Genomic DNA, 21,854 nt, shown 5'->3' on the forward strand with positions numbered 1-21,854 from the left:
CTTCAATGACAGAAATACTGAATTTTTGTTATTTTTTGTACACTATCAACGGAAAATTGTGAGTTTATGACATGGTTAGCTCACTCATAATTGCATATTCACATACACTGTACAAGAACTGTTTTGGAGAAATGTCATCCACTTCCTTATTTTTTATCCAATTTCAGTCAATTTTTTACAGTTGAACTTGTTAAATATTACTCTTTTTTATCAGACTAACTTATATTTGGACTGGATTTCCCCTTTAAGGTATTACATGTATGTGAGACAGCAAATAATATATTAGGCATACCACACACATGGGATTGAGCACATCTAATTCTAGTATCGGTACCATCTTTTTCAGGGTATACTGGTTGCCATACATGCAGCAACAACACCACACTTCAGGGCTTGGTCAGTTGTATTCACTGTGCATTACCTGATAATCCCCTCTTTCACTAGAACTGAAAGACCGGAATGTTTGGGTGTGCGGTTACAGTACATGAAGCTATTGAGCAATCTGCTTTGTGTTTTGTGTTTATTGCACTTGTAGGGTACTCCTGCTCAAAAGTGGCATTTAGTGAGCAATGATTACATCATCAGTAAACGATCCAATACCCTCTCCTTCTGTTCCCCCTCCCCCCAAACAAACATTTCTGGGTAAACACTCAGCTAGCAACATAGAAAAAGTGATGCATAATGAGAAGGCTTATATTTACCATCCTGTGGCAGCCATTTTTAACTTCTGCCTATCAAACAATGTACTGATTAGAAGCATGCTATAAAAACATGAATGGTATCCTGAATGGAAAAATGACAAACAAGAATATACTTCAATTCATAAATTGGGATATGATAAACACAAACCATGCTACCTTAAATTTCAGATAGTCATGTATTTCATTGCTAAAGCATATTTTCTTCTTTTCTGACAGAAAGGCATATACCGATTAACAAATATGATTAAAAAAACCACCAAAATAGGTGGCAACTCTTTCGATAAATTTTGTCTACCTCTTTCACAAGTCGCCACTTCTGAATAGCTTCCTTCTTGCGTTGAAGCAGCGTAGAGTATTCTTGGTACCAGCTCTCGTGGGCGGTAACATCTGTGATGTTGCGGCCTGGCATCGACACTGCAGCCTCGTCCATAAATGCTCTCCGCCCCTGTTTATGATAAACAATGCGGAAACTTGTGCACGTGTGACCTAAAGATGATGTGTCATCATATCCCCCTCCCTCCCCCCCCCCCCTTTCAGGTATTCTTTGATCAAAACTGACTGAGCTTTGATGAAAAACGACATAAAGGAAACCTAGAGTCACTCATGACAGAAAAAAGAAAGAAAAAAGAAATGATATAAAATGGATACCAGTATGTCAGACATGAAAGTAATGCTGGGTAGCAAACTTGTTGTATCCTCCAAGCATAATAAAATAATCTTTCTCAAAAGTCATTTACTATCACTACTCCTGTTAACATAATGAAGGGTACACCTTACCTTCCCTTTTTTTTTTTCAACTAGTTAGGAAAGGAGTGAAGAGAAGTGAATGTATACTGTAAAACCAGAAATGTTTGCATGCATTTTAATTTTGCAAATTTTGATACACCACCGGTGTATGTGGACACTCCTAAGAGCCAACAGACTTGCTTTGGTGACTTTAATAATGTTTTCTTCAGATTGATATGTTAATTTAATTCAAAAGCTGGAGCAAAGTAATATTGGGCAGTGAAGAGTTAGCAACTAGCAAACAAAACTTCCATCTAAGGTAGGGGCCTTCATGACAAAAGCTGTACATCCTGTTGACAGTATGAAAAGTGACACAATGTAAATATTTGGGAAGAACAGTTCGCAAGATTGACGTCTCAGCAAACTCTGCTGTGTAAATCAACCTTTGCATGTGTGTGGCATAATACTTTCTGCAGGGTAAGGCACTTGCAAGATAAAAATGGAAAATTTGCAATCTAGCTGGTGTAGTTTCCCAGCACTGCTTGGCCTTGAATCAGTTGACTTACTTTATACTTGTTTCGTATCCTCATGAATGTCCCGTGGTCATACTCGTCCCAGCCTCCACGGTGACCCCCAGTCTGTTGAAGGAATCTCTGTGCCGGGAGAAAAAAGAAAATATGTGAAAGGGATGAAGGGGTTGACAGAAAGCAGGTAATATCATGAAGTGCACGTAGTGGCTGGAACATCCACTATACATTGAAACAAGAGAGTTTGGAGTGTGCATTCTTTGATAAATAGTTGGGAACAGATGATTTGGACAGCTGATATGATCCAAAATGCAAAATGTTCCTGCCATGCCTAATCTTAAGAAAACAGCAGAACCCCCTTCGCCCCACCCCAGAAGAAAAAAAAAAAAAAAAAAGAAAGAAAGAAAGAGAAAAAAAAATTGCCTGCATTGCAACATGGTGGTATACATCTCCTGGCATGATCACTTTATTGATATTCTCTTTTTCACCATGACGCACAATTACCTTCACAGCAAAACAAAGGACTGAGTTGCTGATACAAGCCTGTAAGGTGAACTTGGATTTAAGTTGTTTGTTTTTTATCATATTTTTCAAAGAACTGATTTAGACCACTTATAGTTTTGGAGCTTAGATTTTGCATATTCATCTGATCAGAAGTACACAAGATGTTTGGCATATTAAAGTACTTATCTAAAGCAAGAATAAGTTTGATTCTGTCAGGGTAAAAGAAATAAATATGAAAAGATATGTAGATAAATAAAAAGGAACAAAAAGAAAACAAAGAAAAAAATGAAGAAGATGACGAAGAAGAAAATACTTTAACATACATTGATGAAAGCATCAGACATTTCTAAAACTGAAATAAAAATGATGATTATTCCTCAAATAATCACAGGGCAGTAATAAGCACTTCTAACCTGCTCGAATGCATCTGTTGTAGCAATGCTACACCAAAGAAGATAATTGGGGTAACTTTGGCTTTATACAGGGAAAAAAAAGTCACTCATTCAGTATTTCAAAAATGTCAACACTTCCAATCCATCACATCGGATACCGGCGCTATACAAGACTTCATCATCATCATCATCCCCCCTTTACAGACACTCACACTCTAGCTCAAAGCATTACACGAATACGAGTAAACAGTTGCAACTTACCTCAAATGCAGCCACCTCTGGAGGCATGGATGACACAGCACTGCGGGCCGAGGAGACCGGCTGAGGCTTGGCAGCAGGCCTGGTCTGGGGGATGGTGATGGGTGGAGCCTGGGCCCAGGATTCAAATCTCTTCTCGACAGCCAAGATCTCCTGCCATAACATCTTTTCCTCCCTCATCAACTCTTCATAGCTAAAAAATAAAGAAAGTGAACTTGGAGACATAGGCAAAGCAAGGACTAACGAGGTATACAATGAGGGAACATACCAAGGCCCTGTTTCACAAAGATGTTCATAAAGTTATGCAGGACTTTACGTACTACTGGAATATGAAGTGCCAATATGTGTGCCCATTTTTTCTTATGTTTTAACACAGTACAACTATGTCAATATTTCATCTACACTGGGGCAGTAATACACTTTCAACTAAAAAATGTGGGTTAAAATGTAAGAATAATCAAATCATTTGCAAATTTCAACTCTGGCTATTGAAATTAACAATGATTAGGAAACCTACTTGGCTTGCCATTATGGAGTCGTTTGTGAAGTCATGCGTAACTTTATGAACAGCTTTATGAAAAAAAAAAAAAGGCCCAGGTGACATTATTAATACACTGAACTTTCAATTCCATTCTGAGACAATTCATTTTATGATGTAACAGCATGAATAGTAACATAATTAAACAAATATGCAAATACAGGAGGCATCATGCTTCTTCATGGCCCCATTTCATAGAAAAGTTTATACGATAGCAACTCTTGCTGGAATGGCAATTGTCATGGTAACGACACAAAGCCAGCTTTCTGATTGGCTGTTGCTATTGGAAGTTACCATTCCAGCAGAGTTGCCATCCTAACATCTTTTATGAAATGGGGCCCTGGACTGGTGATGTTGTCTGACAAATCATTGAGCATTTCTCTGACCAGTAAACATAAGATAATTGCTTATGTGTACATGGTGACACATCTAATACAAGTGCAGCTGCTTGAATACCAAAACACATCAGAAATATATACCAGTAATGAGTGCGGATTTGAAAGGCATTTCTATTCTACACACCATATTAAAAAACAGAAGTATTTAGAAGTGTTCGCTTCTAAATATATATGTATCCTTCTTTGCATTGATTTGTATCCTACATGACATTCTCCATACAATGTCAATTTTGTCAAGTCGGGCTAGATTTCATTAAGACATGGTTACATTACAACGTGCTACAAAAGTACAGTTATATATATATATATATATATATATATATATATATATATATATATATATATATATATATATATATATATATATATATATATATATATATATACATATATATATATATATATACATACATACATATATATATATATATATATATATATATATATATATATATATATATATATATATACATATATATATATATATATATATATATGTGCTTTTTATCACATAAATATCTGTCATCTTTTACTGTTCCTAAAAGTAAACTGTACTTTTTCATTTGAAAACAGTTATATGAATCCATACTTGTTGCAAAATCCATATCATTTATCCCATCTCGTTTTTGCCACACAAACTCAAATATGCATGTTTGCATGTTATTGAAGGCATGTCATGGTGTGACTTTACATTACAAAACCCACAAAATGTTGCAGTATTTCTCTGTAGATTGCATGATAGTGTATTGGCAAAAAAAAAAAAAAAAAAGAAGCTTGTTATTGTTGTTGCTGGTGTGATAATTCTAAAGACATAGTCCTTCCTTGATATCTGAATGTGTCATTTCATAGCATACAAAGTCAAAATAATGTTTCCACATATTTTGTGGATTCTTCTTTTCTTTATGAATAGAATGAAAAAAAAAGATCAGTTTAGCATTATTTTCCTCCATTTTCTGGGATTGAGGAATATTTGGCAACTTGTTGGTTTTACCGTGTGTGACTGATCAATACAAAGTGACTTACATCTTCCTCTGTTGATCCTTGAATGCATTGACCACAGACTCAATGTCTTCCATTGTTTCCTTCAGCTTTTCTACAACTGGAGTATGTGAGAGATAGAGAGAGTACAAACGAGTCTGTATCTCCACAAAGCGCCACTGACACAAGAGACAGAAAGGGATGGTACAGTATTGGTGGAGATGATAATTGGGCTTTGAACTTTTAGCGAGATACCAAGAAAACACTTATTAAATAGTACAGAGCATACCATTTTAAGAGGAATTCAAAGTTTATTTGATGAAAATCGGGTTTGGAATGACTGAAACATCCAAAAACAAGATAAACGAAGATATCGTAATAAAAGGTGGGTACCACACTTTATTAGAATCGCTCTGTTTTGGATATCTCAGCCATTTCAAAACCAATTTTCATCAAATAAACGTTGAATTCCTCATGGAATTACATGCTCTTTCATATTTCGTAGAGGTTTCTCATTATCTCACCAAAAATGATAGAAACCTGAAATTAGGTCTCAACCAAAACTATACAATACCTTTAACAATTGCAACATGGGGTACTAGTATTGTGCATGCCATCATTCACACTATTACACAGCTGTACCAGGGCTATACAGAGTTTTCAAAGAAATGTTAAGTCTTCTTATTAGAAGGGATAATGTGTAATCATCATGCACAAGGCCCTTAACATGTTTTCAGATCACTCTTTTCTTCCTTTTATGTGGAGGGAGTCATTCCCTTCACACTACAGGGGAAAAAAAAATGTCCAGCAAATGCCCTGGACATAACAAGTACCTGTGAATTTAGAATGCATTATTCAAGGAACACAAGGATTTGGACCCTCCCCTGGCCTTGTTTAAGTGACATCACTGAGAGGATTATGAGGGCACTTCAGCAGAATTTATACAGCAGGAGCAAGGCTTTCCCATTATTGAATTGATCAAATGGATCTTGGGGTGGGGGTGAGTTTCTCTCCCACCTGTGTACATACCAGGGTGTTAAAACTACTCCCAAGAACTCCGCTAAGGTTACATCAAGCAATTTAGGGATTAGGAATGAATGGAACATACACAATGGAGTACATTCCATGTGAATATCTGGAAAGAGCACTATTCCATGAAGATGAAATGTGTCCAGTAAGACGCAGATTACTTTGTCCTGATACAAAGCTTGACGTCAAAGTTTAAGATTACTCTCTGAAAAGAATACAGAATGAGAGTTCCACATAATAGTGATGATGGCATATGGATTTCACAGAAACCTCAATTTTCCTCGAACTTTTGATAATGATGTGTTATTTTAGTTTTTCTACATAAACTGAATTCACATGTAGTATGTTTGGGATGATTCTTCTCTAAGAAAAGGTGACTCTCCGAAAATAAATAATGCAGAAGTTATCTTTTGTGGTCATTTTCAACATTTCAAATAAAAAAACTCATGATCGAAATAGGACAAAACACAAACACACACACACACACATAATATACTGACATGAAATAACAGGGCATTGGAGTCAGCCAAGTGAATAAAGCTCATGCAAAGAAAAAAAAAAGTTGGTAAGTGTCATCAAATGTAGAATCTGGTATGTATCAACATTCAGTACAGTAGCCCTCGTGTTATGTAATGTCATTTGAGAACTCACAGTACCGCTTCCTGTTGCTGTCTTGTATAGTAATCCTATGCATAATATAGATTCTACAATGGGTACTGTACATTGTACTTTGCATTTAATACACAAATTACAATACAGATTACTGTGGACATTTTCGTGTGAGTTATTTTTCACACTTGGCTCGGGAAGAGGAATTTCATGTGTTTTTAATTACGCAGAATAAGGCCATTAACTACTGGAACATATGGCATGCAAAAATGCTCGCATGCTTTTCTTTTCATACTAGCTTCTGGTTGCGCGAAATGTGCTAAGATTACCACACTGCGAAAATTTCCACTTTTACAGTAATTCCAATGCAGAGATAGAAAGATATGAATAACAGAATGTGTGCAAGCATTAATGTAAAGTTTGCATTCAGAATCACATAGTTCATATAATCACTAAAAAGATCAATTATGTCAAAGAGACAAAGAAAGCACTTCAATAAAAAGATCTGAGTCATGGAAGCACAGATCTATGTAAATTGTTCACAGCAATGGCAAGAGGCTGTGGAAGGAGAAAAATGTATCATAAAAATCCTTGTTTTTGGAAACTCACACTCTGGAGTTGGCTGCACATTCTGTAGTTGATGCTGGAATTTATCCACACTGTTCCTCATTTTGGACAACTGTCCCGACAGCTTGGTCTCTGCAGTCACATAAAAACGAGATTCATAACATGTTTACTCATGGAGGTGATGCACTGAAGTTCCTTACATGTAAGTCCTGAAGATATTTTTATTGCAGGAATTATCATCTTCGTATTATTAAATTTCAATATCACTGCACATCTTATACTGAAGAAAGATCAGAAGAACAGGTTAAATTCATTAAATGCACAAAAATCAGATAGAAATTTACAAAAATGTGCCTATCTACAGGTGAAAAGGGAACTGACATCTTCTACAGTGTGTTGCTAATTAAAGAGTCAGATATGAATTACACAATTAGGATGCTTTTGAAAATTTGTAAATGGATGCAAATAATTTCGTATTAAACCCCCCCCCCCCCTTGAAAAAAAAAAGAAGAAAAAAAGAGAGAGAACTAGACTCAAATGAAAGTGAATTTATTACCCTAACTAATAAAACACTAACAAAAAAGAGAAGATACAATGCAATAAAGAGATACAAAACCAAACAACAGAAATATGCTTTCTGGGACTTTCGGGGTCAAATATTTAAGAAGAAGGCCCTTGGCCTCTACCATTACATTGCATCATCTTTTTACTCTCTGTGTTTACTTTTTACTGACAGTTTAACATGCATGAACAAAGTCAACATCCAGTTTCCAGAAAAACAAAACAAAAACAAAATACTAGGAAATAGATAATCTCCATGTTTTGAGTGTCACATATATCACTTAATTTGCATTTTTTTACACTCATGATATGTAGTCAAATAACATTAGATTAAAATCACAACAACCATTCCTGATGTCTACTGTGATGAGTAAAAACCAATTTCATTCAAACACAGAACTGATCTGATGGGAAGTAGAATTGTTTTCGCCGGCTGTGACACACCTGCAAAGTGTGTACAGTGTATATGGCAGTAAACAGGTTATGCAACAGCCATGTGTGTATACAGAATATTAACCGGTTGAGGACAGGTTCCAAGTATACTCGGGCAGGTGTATATGGGAAATGCGTGGAGTAACAAAATCAGTCTGTCCTCAACAGGTTAAAGATAGTAGCCAGCTGACATCAGTAGCACAGTTCATAATAGATCATCTTACCCTGATATGAAAGTACCTGGAATCTATTCTAGTGTATGTCTACAGCTACAACGTAGCTAAAGTAAGGGTTAAAGGTCACTCTCATGATGCCATACATTAAGCAAGACTTGCTTGCATACTGCTTACAATGCATTATTCAGATGGTAGCCAGCGGACAATAGCAGCACCACACACTGCATTTCATGTTGGACAGGCATACAAAATTGTACAAGAACATGGTACCTAAATTTATGTCTCCTTACACAAAATTGCTCAGATAAGGGTTAAAGGTCATTGTCATGACAATGCATGCTGATACCAAACTTGCTTTTATACTCACTCTCAGCTTTCCTGTCACTGACAGTCTTTGACTCCTGCTCTTCCAGCTCGTGGTACTCCTGTCTGAATTCGCTCCGCTTGCTGTAGATGTGAGTGTTCTTTTCTCTTTCGAGGGCAACAACTCTGAAAACAGATTGAACACTCCGTATGTTGTGGAATCACATCGTACATGTTGAGAAGAGTAGTCATCAATATCATCATCACTGAAATGTTTCCTGCTAGTACACTGGGGATCACTACAGGAGCAACCTGCATAATTATTGTCTTTATGGAATAGGGGGTACTGATTGGCTGTTGTTCTTGTTATTACTTTCAGATTTCAGTTGACTGGTGTCGGACAAATTGTGATCATATGGCTCTAATTTCTTAGTGTACATGTACATGGAAGGTACTACAGGGGTGTCAACAGATCTACTGTGTGTTTATTTCTTTCTTTCTTTTTAACACCTGAGATTATGCACTACTTTCTGACTGGAAGTCTTCACAGTGAAAATAGTATGCTAATTTCTAAAGTCTACTTGTTATCAGCAACAAATCAGTAGAGCTGGAACAAAGAGATCTTGTAAATAGAAATTCTGGCCAGAAATTTTTCTTTCAAAATACTGTTATACTATAAACATACTTTTTCTCAAGCTGATCTATTTCCCTGAGCAGCTCTATCTTCTTGACTTGATCTGGGTTGCTCTTCTGAGCCCACTGTCCCTTGTTTCCATTTCTTGCAGATGTTTTCACATCACTGCGCTTTCCTTTCTGCAAAATAAGAAACAAGGAGCATTTCTCAAAAGCAAGGTTATGGAAAGAAAGCGCATGACCACAATCAATTAAACATGACACAATAGAAAGCACAAAAGGTTTGTAAGACTGCACATCTTTCCAAAAATAAATGCAAAAAAATATGGCAGTGTTTTTCTCAAGATGTAATCTCATTTCAGAAGTCTTCAATCAGTTGCCCAGCCTGCAGTCAAAGAGATGCAACTTCCAGTGTCGTTTTTTTTTTTTTTTTTCTTTCACTGCAATGACTGGCACAGTGAAACTCTACATCACACCTTATCAGTGCTTTGTTTCATTTACAGTCACCCTTGCCTACAACAACCACACAAGAAAAAGAAATATGCCATGTAGTCGTTATAGACAGGTGGTTATTATACAGTAATACACATGTATGTTCAAATTGTGGTAACCTATTGTGATACACATTTTAAATGTTCAATGTAGTCACATGTGCCTTTTGTACATGATAGTACATGTACGATGACACCAGCGAATTTCAATGCAACTGCCGCCTCGAGTGCCATTATATAGAGTCACTTGTGCTTGCTCCAAACTACACTACTACATGTATTAACTAACTACAGATTACCAGCTTTTTACCAGCAAAATTAGCATAGTTATTAGAATGTATCATAAGTCATTATGTGCGTAATTTGTGAACTCAATTTATGTACCATGAATGTGCGCAAATACTAGCCAACTGGCTACTATATCTAGCACTACATGGGGTAGACAGGGGACACCCCCGAACCCTTCAAAATGCCTCATGCGCATGCTACTACCATATTGAAGCTCTTCGTTTGACTGCACAGCTAAACTGTAAAATTAATTTACTGTACGAGCTGAAATTTTCGTGGTGGTTTTATTTTCGCGAATTTCGCGAATCGCCTTTGAACCACGAAAATAACAATGCACGAATAATTAAGTTCAGTTAGAACCTCGTAACCGCGAAATTAACAGCACACGAAAATGTCCTCCAAGTAGCAATTCGCGAAAATATCTGTACATGAAAATTTCAGCTTGTACAGTACATTATCCAACCCTTTTTATTTCATAACAGAAACTGTCAGACTGTGACTGTGGCATTTACTTGTAAATTAACTGTGGGGAAATTACAGAATACCGGTTTTGCATCATAATATTAATTAGCATATATTTATGCGTATAAGAGCCATATGACGTTGAGGCTGAAGCTCTATGTCCAACATTGCATTGATAGGATCTTTAATAACCGTACTAAACTGAGCTGAGAGTGACGTGAGAGTACTTTATTTGAGTGGTAATATAGAAACACGTTCTAATGACATTAGATTTAGAAAAGCTCTTGGTCTTGGTTCTTTCTAACCCCGTCGGGGCGCTCCTTAACACAGTTATAGTGTGGGAGCGCGTTTCTCACCTTATTAATACGATACATTCACTTGTTAATTTCCACACTGATCCCATGTGGTCTTGAAAAGACGTTTTTCTGTGAGTTCATCTCCATACCTCCTGTTCATTCTTTGGCTTTCGATGCAACCTTTGCGTGGCACTTTGCGCATTGGCATTATGGCGATATGAACACGCATGAGTTGTTGTTGTTATTTCAATTTTAAGGCGTGTATCATTCAGTTATGACTCAGAGTCATGATGATTTTAGCCTTTGAACAAGGCCCTTTTGCTGCGCACTGTGTCGTGGCGAGCAAGTGGGTTCGAGTGAAATGCGCCCACACCAGCAGAGAGCCATTGGGCGCCTCACAATGTCACGCTGCAAGAGTGCCTGGTTAAAAAGGCTACACTGCTACTAACTAGCGCAAGTGCAGAGGTTTCAAATCCATCTTTCAGACCAGTTGTCATTCTCACAGTCTCTCTCCTTACCGATGTCATTAAAGTCATCGATTTGAACAGAAATGGACTGTATTTAGTGGACTATTCCGTTCCTGTACTGTACTGTAGTCTATCCTGTTGTCAGTAATTGGACTTCATCAGTAAGAATTCAAATTGACGCATTTTTTAGTATTTAAGGTGAAATTTAGCTGCAGTATAAAGCCTTCCCAGATTCTAGAATATTCTACATTACCTAGCCCGACCAGACGCTGTTGTGTTAATACGCTGTGCGAATAACTACAGCAGCGACTGGGCTGTGTAACGTTATACAGTAGTTAACCATGCAGCACACCGCAGGCACAGCACAGGATCAGGAACAAGTCAATATAAACTTAGTGAATAATAAAAATTATTAGTGGAAAAGTGAGCAAAGAAAATGGGATTCCATCCCGATGGAATCCCATTTTCTTTGCTCACTTTTCCACTAATAATTTATATTCTTTCTGGTCAGTTTATTCTGTCTTTATTTGAATAATAAAAATGATAAAATTCGCTGAAAGGGCTGATCATAACGTCCTGACGGACTCTTGCATCTAGAACCTATTTCAACTACCTATCTAGAAACTTGGTTATAGTTGCTGTTGTCACTGTTTTACGTGTTGGTGTTGACAATCAATCACGCAAGTAAGTTTAACGTTAGGCCCTACCTTATTATGCATGATTAATTACACCTAATAATGTAGTACTAACGCGACTTTGAACACATCGGACTACTATATAAACTGGCCGGTGTACTCGATACTCGCAATTCAATTCAGGCTTTACGATATGACATCAACAAGTGGGATTTGGGAATTCCAGTAGATAACATAATTTTTCCCTTGAACATCAAAACCTACTGACAATTTTTGGAACAAAATACATTGTTTACACTGTCGAATTACTTGATATTTTTTTCTTACCGAAGCAGTCGCCATTTTCTTCCCTTGCCAAGATATTCTCATAAAGATTTGAGAAGAACTTAGATGTTAAAATCTACTGTGTATAATAATACAATTGTAGACTTGAATAAAATTTACTCATTATTGTATTTGTATTTTAATAATTTTAATGATTTAAAAATTATATAAAAATGTTTCAAAAGATAACAATTTGCCAATATTACTCGCTATCGGAGTTTGCTGACATAGAAACAGTAAACAATTTGCAAGTGTACAGCTAATTCCTACACACACGGTACATTTACAATACGAAGTTGGCCACACAAATGGGGACTTGAACCTAACAACTAGCAACTAGCTGTAGAAATCTCCGTATGTAGCCAAGCCAAGCAGCAGCAGGTAGGCCTAGAAAACGCCACAACACCACACCAACCGTCTAAATAAGGAGCTCCACAGCACAGATCATTAAAGACACCAGTGAGATAGTCTGTTTGGTTGCGGATTGTTGAGTTTGTGAGAGCATAATGGCGACACTAAATTCGGCGAGGACCCTGAATAATTCTGGAGGACGATGTCTCATGGAAAATTGGGTGGAAGAGGTGAGTGTCGTTTACTGAACTTATTGCACGAATTGTATGAGTGGCACATTCTTGCAGTGACAAAATAAGAAATAAATATCTACAGAAATAAATATCTATCTGTACACGTATGATGTATTATCACTTGTTAGAAACTTGCCTAAGTATCTATAAAATAGACATCCTAGCTACTCCTATTCCTTTTCAGAAGAAAACTTAGCAACTTTCCACTTGAGTCTTGGGTCTTGACAGAACAATCCCTAACATTATTATACTGCAGCTGCAACATGGCTACCAATAACCATTAACGTGTTAGAGTTTAGACTGATCGAGATGGGTCGATGCATTGCAATTGATATCGTGTGGTGTTGAATAGCGAGAAAGGCAAACTCCTGTAAAGTAGAACTACATTGTAGAAAGGGTTTGTGATGATGTTACTGCTTGAGGTAGAATTGAATTGAATTTATTTGTTCAGCATAAAAGAAAAAAAGAATGACAATGTCAATGATAAACGATCATGACAAAGCACAGAGTGAAGATGGATATAGGTATCTATTGTGGAATGCCTAATAAATTTATAAGATCAGCTGAAGGGAAGCAGCTGATCATATGCTGCCCTTGAGGAATTAAAAGTTTTCATGAAATCTGGCCGACCCAGATAAGCACTGAAAGAAAAAATGCATTATTTTTTATACAGAAAGAGATGAACAAATTTTTTAAGCAGAAAGAGATGAACAAATTTACAGATGGAAGAACAAAACAAAACAAAAAGACATCTATAGTAGTGATACATGAGCACTATATTTACATTACAGAGACAGTACAAAAACAAAGTGAATTATAATGATTGGATGAAATAATGCCAGCCAAGCATATTGAGAAGTTTATATGGATGATAATTTTGTATAAAATTCTCCTCGAGTTTACGTTTGAATACATTTGAAAGCTCAGGTAGCTTCGCTAATTTACAAATATCATCTGGTATTGAATTCCATATAGTGGACCATTCCATTTGGTTGGAGATGATGTACAATATACAGTGAAGGTCTACAGTGTACATGTAAGTCCCTACAGTTGTATTTGTCTTGTTGGGGACTATATTTCATGAATATCAGTCAACTCACAAATTTCACAAAAATAAAGACACTGCAAAACATTTGGTTCAAAAACCAAATAATCCTTGATGGGTTCAAAACAGGACAGGGACAATAAATGTTAACCCATTGAGGACGAGTCCCAAGTATACTCGGGCAGGTGTCTATGGGAAATGCGTGTTGTAGCAAAATTAAGCCGTCCTCAACGGGTTAAAGATACCTGAAATAATTATGCCTTGTTTGTAATGATGATGAAGCACTTTGAAATTTACTTCTATTGCTGTTTCCTCAGAGACAAGTGTACGAGACTGGATTGGACAGTGCCGGTTTAACCAACAGCGAGGGCTACACCTCAAACAGCTCACTGCCTTACAAAGATGGCCACAAGGGTATTCTGACAGGAGAGCTGGAGGCTCCAGCTGAGAAACTATCAACATGTATGGACTCCTACAAGGAACCACAGAAATCAAAAGTCAGGACAGTTGGTAAGCAGTATACATTGTAGTGTCTACGTTTCTAAAACATGTGCAATGTGCCCATGGCAGTCCAAAAGAGTGAATTACACAGAACTCCCATCAACATTTAAACAAGGAAACAAGATTCCTTTCTGGTCTTGGTGTATTTGCATTACTGTAAAAGTGTAAATTTTTGCGCATTTCATGCGACCAGAAATTAGTGTGAAAATAAATTAATGCAAATACTTTTGCTTGTAATATGTTACTCTACATTGTACTTTTAATCTTTTGATTCTGTTGAATTTAAAACAAGCAAGATTCATCTTACCCTGCTGAGCATGAAAAAATTATTTGCACACACACACAAAAAAAATGTCTGTTTAGTTACAGTATTACAAAATTTGACTTATTAAGGTTGTCTTTATATGGTAGATTTATATACAACTGTTTTGTACTTTAGGGCAAAGAACATTTCTTGGACATCCTTTACACTCTAATGTTATATCATAAGGTTACAAATCCAATGTTACAGGAAAAAATTTGATTATCTACTCTTTACCACATTTGTGGAAACATCATTTCCCATGTGTATGTAAATCTTGACCTTTCATTCTGTGTATATATCTTGTTTTTGTGTGTATCTTTGATTGTACACTGTAGGAAAGAAAAAGGAGTTAATGGAGAGAGCCCTCCTTGCCCAGGTCACACAGGACATTCAGGCAGAGGTCAGTGAACAACCACCCATCGCCGAGTACAAGTCAGTCACGCAAAAGGACTTCAACATCGATGACTTTGAGTCGGTGCTGCCCCCACCAAAGTATGAGCACAACGTCAACACGGAGCAACCCATCACTTTCTGGAGTGAACACAAGGAGAAGATTCATGTGAGTGCAGTGATCATCTCATTTAGTTTTGGTCCATTATTGGTGGCCATGCCTTGCTGAGAAATTTTCTAGAAATTGTGTCATTGCACCCTACTGATGTAGGTGTCAATGCACACATACAATCTTGTAATAGTTATCATACAAAGAACAAGGTCTATTTAAATGAATTTTAATGAAAATTTTTCTATCTGTCTATGAAAATTTTACTCCTACTTTCACTTTAATTTGGAAAAAAAAAAAAGAAATTTATGTCTATTTATTGAGCTGCAGGGTTGGCAGATATATTGCAATAGTTTCTTTCTTACCTTATTACTCATATCACCATTTTGATGTTTCAATGCCGTGTGTTTCAATCCTTTGCAGGGCGTATCCCAAGTGAAGACGCTGGATACACCCTTCAAAAAGAACTCGTCCTTCAGCAAGCCGATCGAGGAGAGCTTTGACCAGCCCAAGCCGTATGAAGCTGAGCAGCACCCGTGGTTATAACAACTCTCTAGCCATCCTAGGATCCAGTCTTAGCATGCTGCTTAATGTTGAACATGTGCACACCTACATGGTATTTAGAGGAGCAGAAAGTTTTCTACCAGCCGTCTTCATCAATCAGCAAGGAACTATGGCATGTCTTTGCATGCACTGTGTCTAATATTGATGAGCTGGACTTGTGGGAAGTCATTGCATCCTTAGAACTGTTAACTAGGTAACTAAAATGTGATGACTGCTTTTGTTCCATTTCTTTCCCCCACTGAAAACCCATCTACTGTATACCAATGGCACTGCATATAAGTAGTCAAACAGAGTGACCAAATACAACAAAAAGAAATAGCTGCTTCCATGGGGGCAATTCAGAACATGTTTTTGTTTGTCTTATTGGTTTATTGCCCTGTACTCTTCAGTGAATTTCATTTGAATGGTTCAGTGAATTTCATTTGAATGGCAATCAGAGTTCATCTGTACCTACCCTAGAAGGTGAAATACTGAATAGGTGCACAATGTAGCTTCAGTCAACCTTGCCTAAGTCAAATCTATTTGGACTGAAGAAATAGCTTCAACTCTGAGAAAATTCTAATTATGAGGGATTAAAATCAATAGAGTGTAAAGAGAAGAGGACTTGAAAAGACCTTTGATATAGAGGATAACTCAACTTATGCAAGGTTGATTGTAATTTTACAAGATGTACCACAGGATAAAGATTATGATATGCTTTAAATTTAATGTATTTGTGTCTTTAGAGCATGAGTTAGTCCAAATGGCCTCACAGAATTTAGTGTGTTTCTGGATTGTAAGTCAAGTAGGTGTCAAGGTTTTGTGTTTACTTTGTCTATGCATTTTATTCTTTCTTGGTGAGAGAGTAACTTGTCAGAGAAAAATTACCACAATTATGTATAGATATGAAATTACAAATTAAAGCTTATTTACTTTTATTTCCTAAAAGGTAGTTTCAAGCACCTTACTGCTAGAAAAAAAGAATGATTCAGTTGTGTTAGATGGAAAGTTTCGGCAAGTCAAGGTACAAGGCCTGCATTCAGTGATATGAATCGACATGACCTCCGAAACAGCATATCCCTTATAATCCTGTGGGAATTTAAGAAGAATTAGATACGTTGTGTGTCCTTTGAAAAGCTGAATCTGCAACATCTAGCCGGAATGCTGCAGTGTTTCTGTAAGTTTTCACTGCGCACCTACCCGAGGTAGTTGGTACACATGGTGTGCTCGATTAAAAGAGAACATGTTTTGACATGCAGTGTGAACATAATTTCAATTTTCACAAGTTCTAATTAATTTGCTAGTCGGTTTTTCAAGATATGATAAAAGTAGAAGGTATAGTATAGATTGCTCTGATTATGTTTCAATATTCATTTCACTGCCATCACATCAAAATTACTGCGGTGCCATGTGACTGATGTCATTTCGTGACTGTTCGTGTAAGTTGTTTAGTTATAAATGCTGTGATCAGCCTGTAAGCTTTTGATTTTGAAATACAAACATGCACATTTGTTTTCACTGTTACATGCTACTACTTGTATTATATGTGTACTTTTTTTTAAAAGATGTTTATTTCCCCTGGTATTTCAGTATGTGCAAGCTAAAAAAAAAAAAAAATATTCAATGGAAGAACACATTCCATAGGCCGGGTCCCTGGTTTGACTGGACCACTCACTCAATTTAGGGATTGTTATTTAACAGCTGGGCAAAGGGCTAGAAGACATATTGTCTTTTGAGCACAGTTTGTGTACCCAATTTTCATCACGTGAACATAGATACGAGTCAATAATCATAATTACATTGTATGCTTTACCTCCAACTATAGCTTGACTCCTTCCCGAAAGAAAAACAACAACAACAACAACTATGAGACTCGCAATGTTCAGAGAAGTGGATTCATGGTGACTTGACTTAAGTTGTAATTAAAAAAAAAAAAAAAACACATCACTCGACTGTTAAGAAATTTGTTAATATGTGAACACAATGAACTGATGCCCTCTGTTTTGTTGTGGCACAACGGTAGATTATATCGCATTTAATGTATGTACATGTATAATAAATGACCAAAGCAGGATAACAACTGCTGGTGTCTATGGCTTTGTATTAAAGTATACGCTATTCTTAGTATAATCAGACTCATTTACAGTGTATTTGCTTGTTTAGGCAAAATTATAAAAAGAAAAATTAAATGTGTGAAGTAAAAGGAAACATAAAATGATAATATACATTTGTAATTTCTTGATCATGGCAAACAGCACTTTTTGTACACATTATTGGAAACTTAATCTTAATCTACATGCTGCAGGAATCTTTAGGTAAAATTTCTCGATGTGTGAACATAGTATAGTCTACCTATTCTGTCAGCTGTGCTTGAGTTAAAACTGTAAAATTGTTGTATTTTTAATTACACTTTTTGGAGATTACCCAATGCATTTAACTTAATAAAACCAGCTACATCAGTGCATGAATCACTGCACAATGATTCTGTAGGGAAGAGTTTTGGCCATGGGATCAAAGGTCAAGGGAAAATGTTCAAATGCCACAATTTCCCCATATTTTGAAAATAGCTCAAAGTATTATGAAAATGGATGTTACCATGCCGTTAATAATTATTTGAAGTGTCGTTGGCCATGGGGTTAAAGAGCAAGGGTCAAAGGTCAATTGAAAATACTCAAATCCCCAAATACCTGCTCGCCTAAACAATTTAATCGTCCATCCAAATGAAATCTAGTTCAAGGAAAGTAAACACTCAACACATTTGTGACAAACCTGTCATTTTATTATTTTGCCAATTATGTGAAACTGTCATCTCACATTGTCAAGACATCTCTAGACCTATTGGGAAAGTCATGCAATGTGGTGGAGGCATATCAGTCGCCAGCGACTAGCGACATTCTATCCTCTTCTCTTTTAAGTGCAAAAGAAAAGGCGTGGAATGCGTGCGTGTGTGTGTTTGTGTGTTTGTGCACGCGTTTGTCCCCATTCATTTGTGCGTATAATGGTATGCGTATCGTTCTTGCATTGTTTCTAGGTTTTCTGTTTCGAAATTCTGGCAATTATCATTTCTTTTTCTTTCTCAGTACTATTATTTCTTCCATTCAATTTACTGTAACAGCGACTGTACTTCAAGATTTATCACTATTGATTGGCTCGGCTCACTTACACACTTACTCTTCATGAAAGCTGTCGAGGTCCCAGATTCTCTGGTTAAACGGTATCTGGAAAATTCAATTCCACTCATGACGTAAGCGTTATGACATATCCCTTATTTGGTGTTGTTGATTTTTCTATTATTAAAATCTATCAACTTGTATTGTAAGCTGGATCATCACAATGATTTATTGTTTAAAATGGGGGAAAAACATACACTTCCTTGAAAATAATTTCCCTTTCCAAGGTTTCCTGCGTTACTTGTCACATCCAACCTCTTGTTTTTACTTCGCGAAAATGCCCGAGATCGTATTCGATGCCATAAAGAAACTATGGATCTTCTATTGTCAACGATCTTTCAGATTGATCTCCACAGGTTTAGACATTCCAAGTATTAAATTGTCGTGAGATGTTCTCCCACTATATTTGATGGAAACACACACACACACACACACCCAAAAAAAAAACACGGTACTTGTAAGCTTGCGACCTTTAAAGGGAAACTCTGTTGTCTATTGTATTACCAATAACAACTTGTTATGATTACAATTTTTGTGACCATAGTTGATCATACCTTCATCTTATTGTGTCGTGCTTTTCACATGATGGGCGCATGATGTGTAGTATCATAGGTCAGTATAACGATATTTTTCATCCTACATATAGCCCTGATGAAAATACCGGATCTTATCTGTTCGTGTGGCCTCCCACAAAATATACGATAACAAGCAAACGACAATATGAAAAAAAAAAAGATGAACGGGCACACTAGAAATAAGCAGCTGCTGTTGCCACAGCAACAAATACACTCTGATTATAATAATACACTCTGATGGCACAATGCGGATTCGAATTGCCAATTGCTAACGTAAAATGCAATCAATCAAATATTTGTCCTACTGTTGTCTCTCTTTCGTATTTGCCGCATTAACCAATTCTAATAGCTTTCCCAGTCCGGCCGGGAGGGGGAAGGGGGTCGGAGTAAATGATGCTTTATTGTGTTGTGCTTTCTTTTAAGACAGTTCATTGTTTTCCTTTACTTGGACGTGGATGCGGCAGGCATGGTATTAAGAACAACAGCCTTATTGGCAAAACAGGTATGCACTATATTTGACCGGCTTTTCATCAAGTATTTATTTGCACCCTAAAGCATTGATACTGTTCAACCCGATTTCACTAATCGAAGATGACCGCGACTACGAATAGAACTATTAGTATAGTTAATCAGTAGGTAGCCGTAACCATAGTTACATTTTATTTCCAACTGGGGGCAAATTTTATAAGTGCTGTTGAGTTTCAACCACTCGTCTTCACAAAGAAGCCGCGCACGTGGAAAGGGACCAGAATTGAGTGTAATAAGAAGGCAAACGTTATCATGAGTGAATGGTTGTTATGGTTGTGTTGATGCGTCTTTTGGCCAATGAGCATAGACTAAGTCGTCTCATATAATTCCTTTAGCTCGTTCTGTTCTTTTTTTTTTCAAGCAGTAAGTCACTCAGTGTCATGTAACGGCCATAAATTGATGTATTCAAGCATTTCTCTCATTTGTCCTCGTCTTCCTGGTGCATTAATTTGACCAACAAGGTTGGTCAAATCGATTCTGGTCCTAACCCTTCAAGTCCATCCTATCACATTCAGTTTGTTTATGGTCTTTCAAACAGTTAATCATACACGTAAAGACCAGGTATTGACGCAGTCAACACTTTCATCCAATTTCATCCAATAAACTTAAGGCATGCCCCATCTAAACATTCTTTCTCAGCCCAATTCTGGAGGGCACTCCACTGTGCCCAAGTATAGTTCTGTCGTTGTTGTTGTCGTTTTTTTTTTTTTTTTTTTTTTTTTTTTTTTCTGTTCTTTCTTTCTGAGGTAGGGGAAATTTAAGGATATGAGGATGTAATGTGTTGTATAATATTTGTTAAATTTTGAGCCTTTAATTTATATCTGTATACAGTATATTAAGATATATACAGATTTGATACTGCAAATTTGATTTTGATGTTGGTATTGTATGATTATCATGTGTTTATTTGTATGTATGTGTTCATGCAGGGCCTCCAAGAACAACAGTGTTTAACCCACTGATGGAGCCACCCTGTGAAAATAAAACATATAAATAAATAAATAAATAAATAAAAATTGTCTTCTTTAAAATAGGTTTTCCCTTCCGATTTCGTCAGAGTTGCATTCGTGTTAATGATGCGATCATTCAGCTTCGAGCAAATCTGAATGGTTACCGAGATCAACATTAAAAAGCTTAAATGAAATAGAGTTTCAAAGGAATGATATCAAACAAAATTAATTGTTAAAAGGATGAAAAGAACACATGAGAGTAGAGCGTTGATGAAAATCGTTTAAACCTGAACGTCTAATTCATGAATTCGAATCCAATCTCATGAAATTGGGCGGGTAAACCTATATTATGGTGCAATATGTGACAAAGGTGTAAAAAGGTTGGTCAAATGAATTTTGACCACTCCTCGCCAGCTCTTTGTTCAACACGGGGTACTGATACAGGTGCAGATATACAGGTGCATCCGGGGTGGGGGCGGCGTGTCTTGGGCACAGAATACTTCGGTGTTGGTAGTGCATGTCGTTATTAGCAGTGTTACATTTCTCAAAAGATTACGTTTGTCCGTCTTGGTCTCAATGAATAAAAAAAAGACAACAGCCACAAATCAAAAGTAAAAGTGAGAAGTAAAAAAAAGAGTAAAAGTTTAATAGTTAACAGGGGCAGATCCAGGAATTCCGTAAAGGGGAGACGCATTTGCAAAATTAAAGGGGACGCACGCCCCCCCCCCCCATTTTTTTTATTTCTTTTGTTTTAACCAAAAATAAAGAGGGGACACGCACCCGGTGCGCCCCCTATGGATTCGCCACTGGTTAAGATCCATTTCCGGTGTCAGTGTTGATAGGAAGAACTCTGTTGGTGT

The 21,854-nt window shown here is 36.7% G+C and overlaps 2 protein-coding genes across 2 annotated transcripts in view; one reads left to right on the forward strand and one right to left on the reverse strand.

Annotated features, from left to right (window-relative positions):
- The window catches only part of LOC140230745 (coiled-coil domain-containing protein 112-like), a 20,014-nt gene extending 7,701 nt beyond the window's left edge, over positions 1-12,313 (reverse strand). The window contains exons 1-8 of the mRNA XM_072310880.1: positions 12,299-12,313; positions 9,385-9,512; positions 8,764-8,885; positions 7,270-7,359; positions 5,068-5,143; positions 3,112-3,301; positions 1,994-2,080; positions 997-1,146 (exon numbers count right to left, since the gene is read on the reverse strand). Of these exons, the coding sequence (XP_072166981.1) occupies positions 997-1,146; positions 1,994-2,080; positions 3,112-3,301; positions 5,068-5,143; positions 7,270-7,359; positions 8,764-8,885; positions 9,385-9,512; positions 12,299-12,313 (858 nt within the window). The remainder of the gene's footprint in view (positions 1-996; positions 1,147-1,993; positions 2,081-3,111; positions 3,302-5,067; positions 5,144-7,269; positions 7,360-8,763; positions 8,886-9,384; positions 9,513-12,298) is intronic.
- Positions 12,314-12,546: 233 nt separating this feature from the next.
- Positions 12,547-17,851, forward strand: LOC140231302 (sperm-associated antigen 8-like). Its single transcript, XM_072311454.1, has 4 exons — positions 12,547-12,876; positions 14,242-14,434; positions 15,065-15,288; positions 15,652-17,851. The coding sequence occupies exons 1-4, from the start codon at positions 12,802-12,804 to the stop codon at positions 15,772-15,774; spliced, it is 615 nt and encodes a 204-aa protein (XP_072167555.1). The 5' UTR covers positions 12,547-12,801; the 3' UTR covers positions 15,775-17,851.
- Positions 17,852-21,854: the final 4,003 nt, after the last annotated feature.

This window comes from Diadema setosum, chromosome 7, assembly GCF_964275005.1.
Source record: "Diadema setosum chromosome 7, eeDiaSeto1, whole genome shotgun sequence".
Classification (NCBI taxonomy): Eukaryota; Metazoa; Echinodermata; class Echinoidea; order Diadematoida; family Diadematidae; genus Diadema; species Diadema setosum.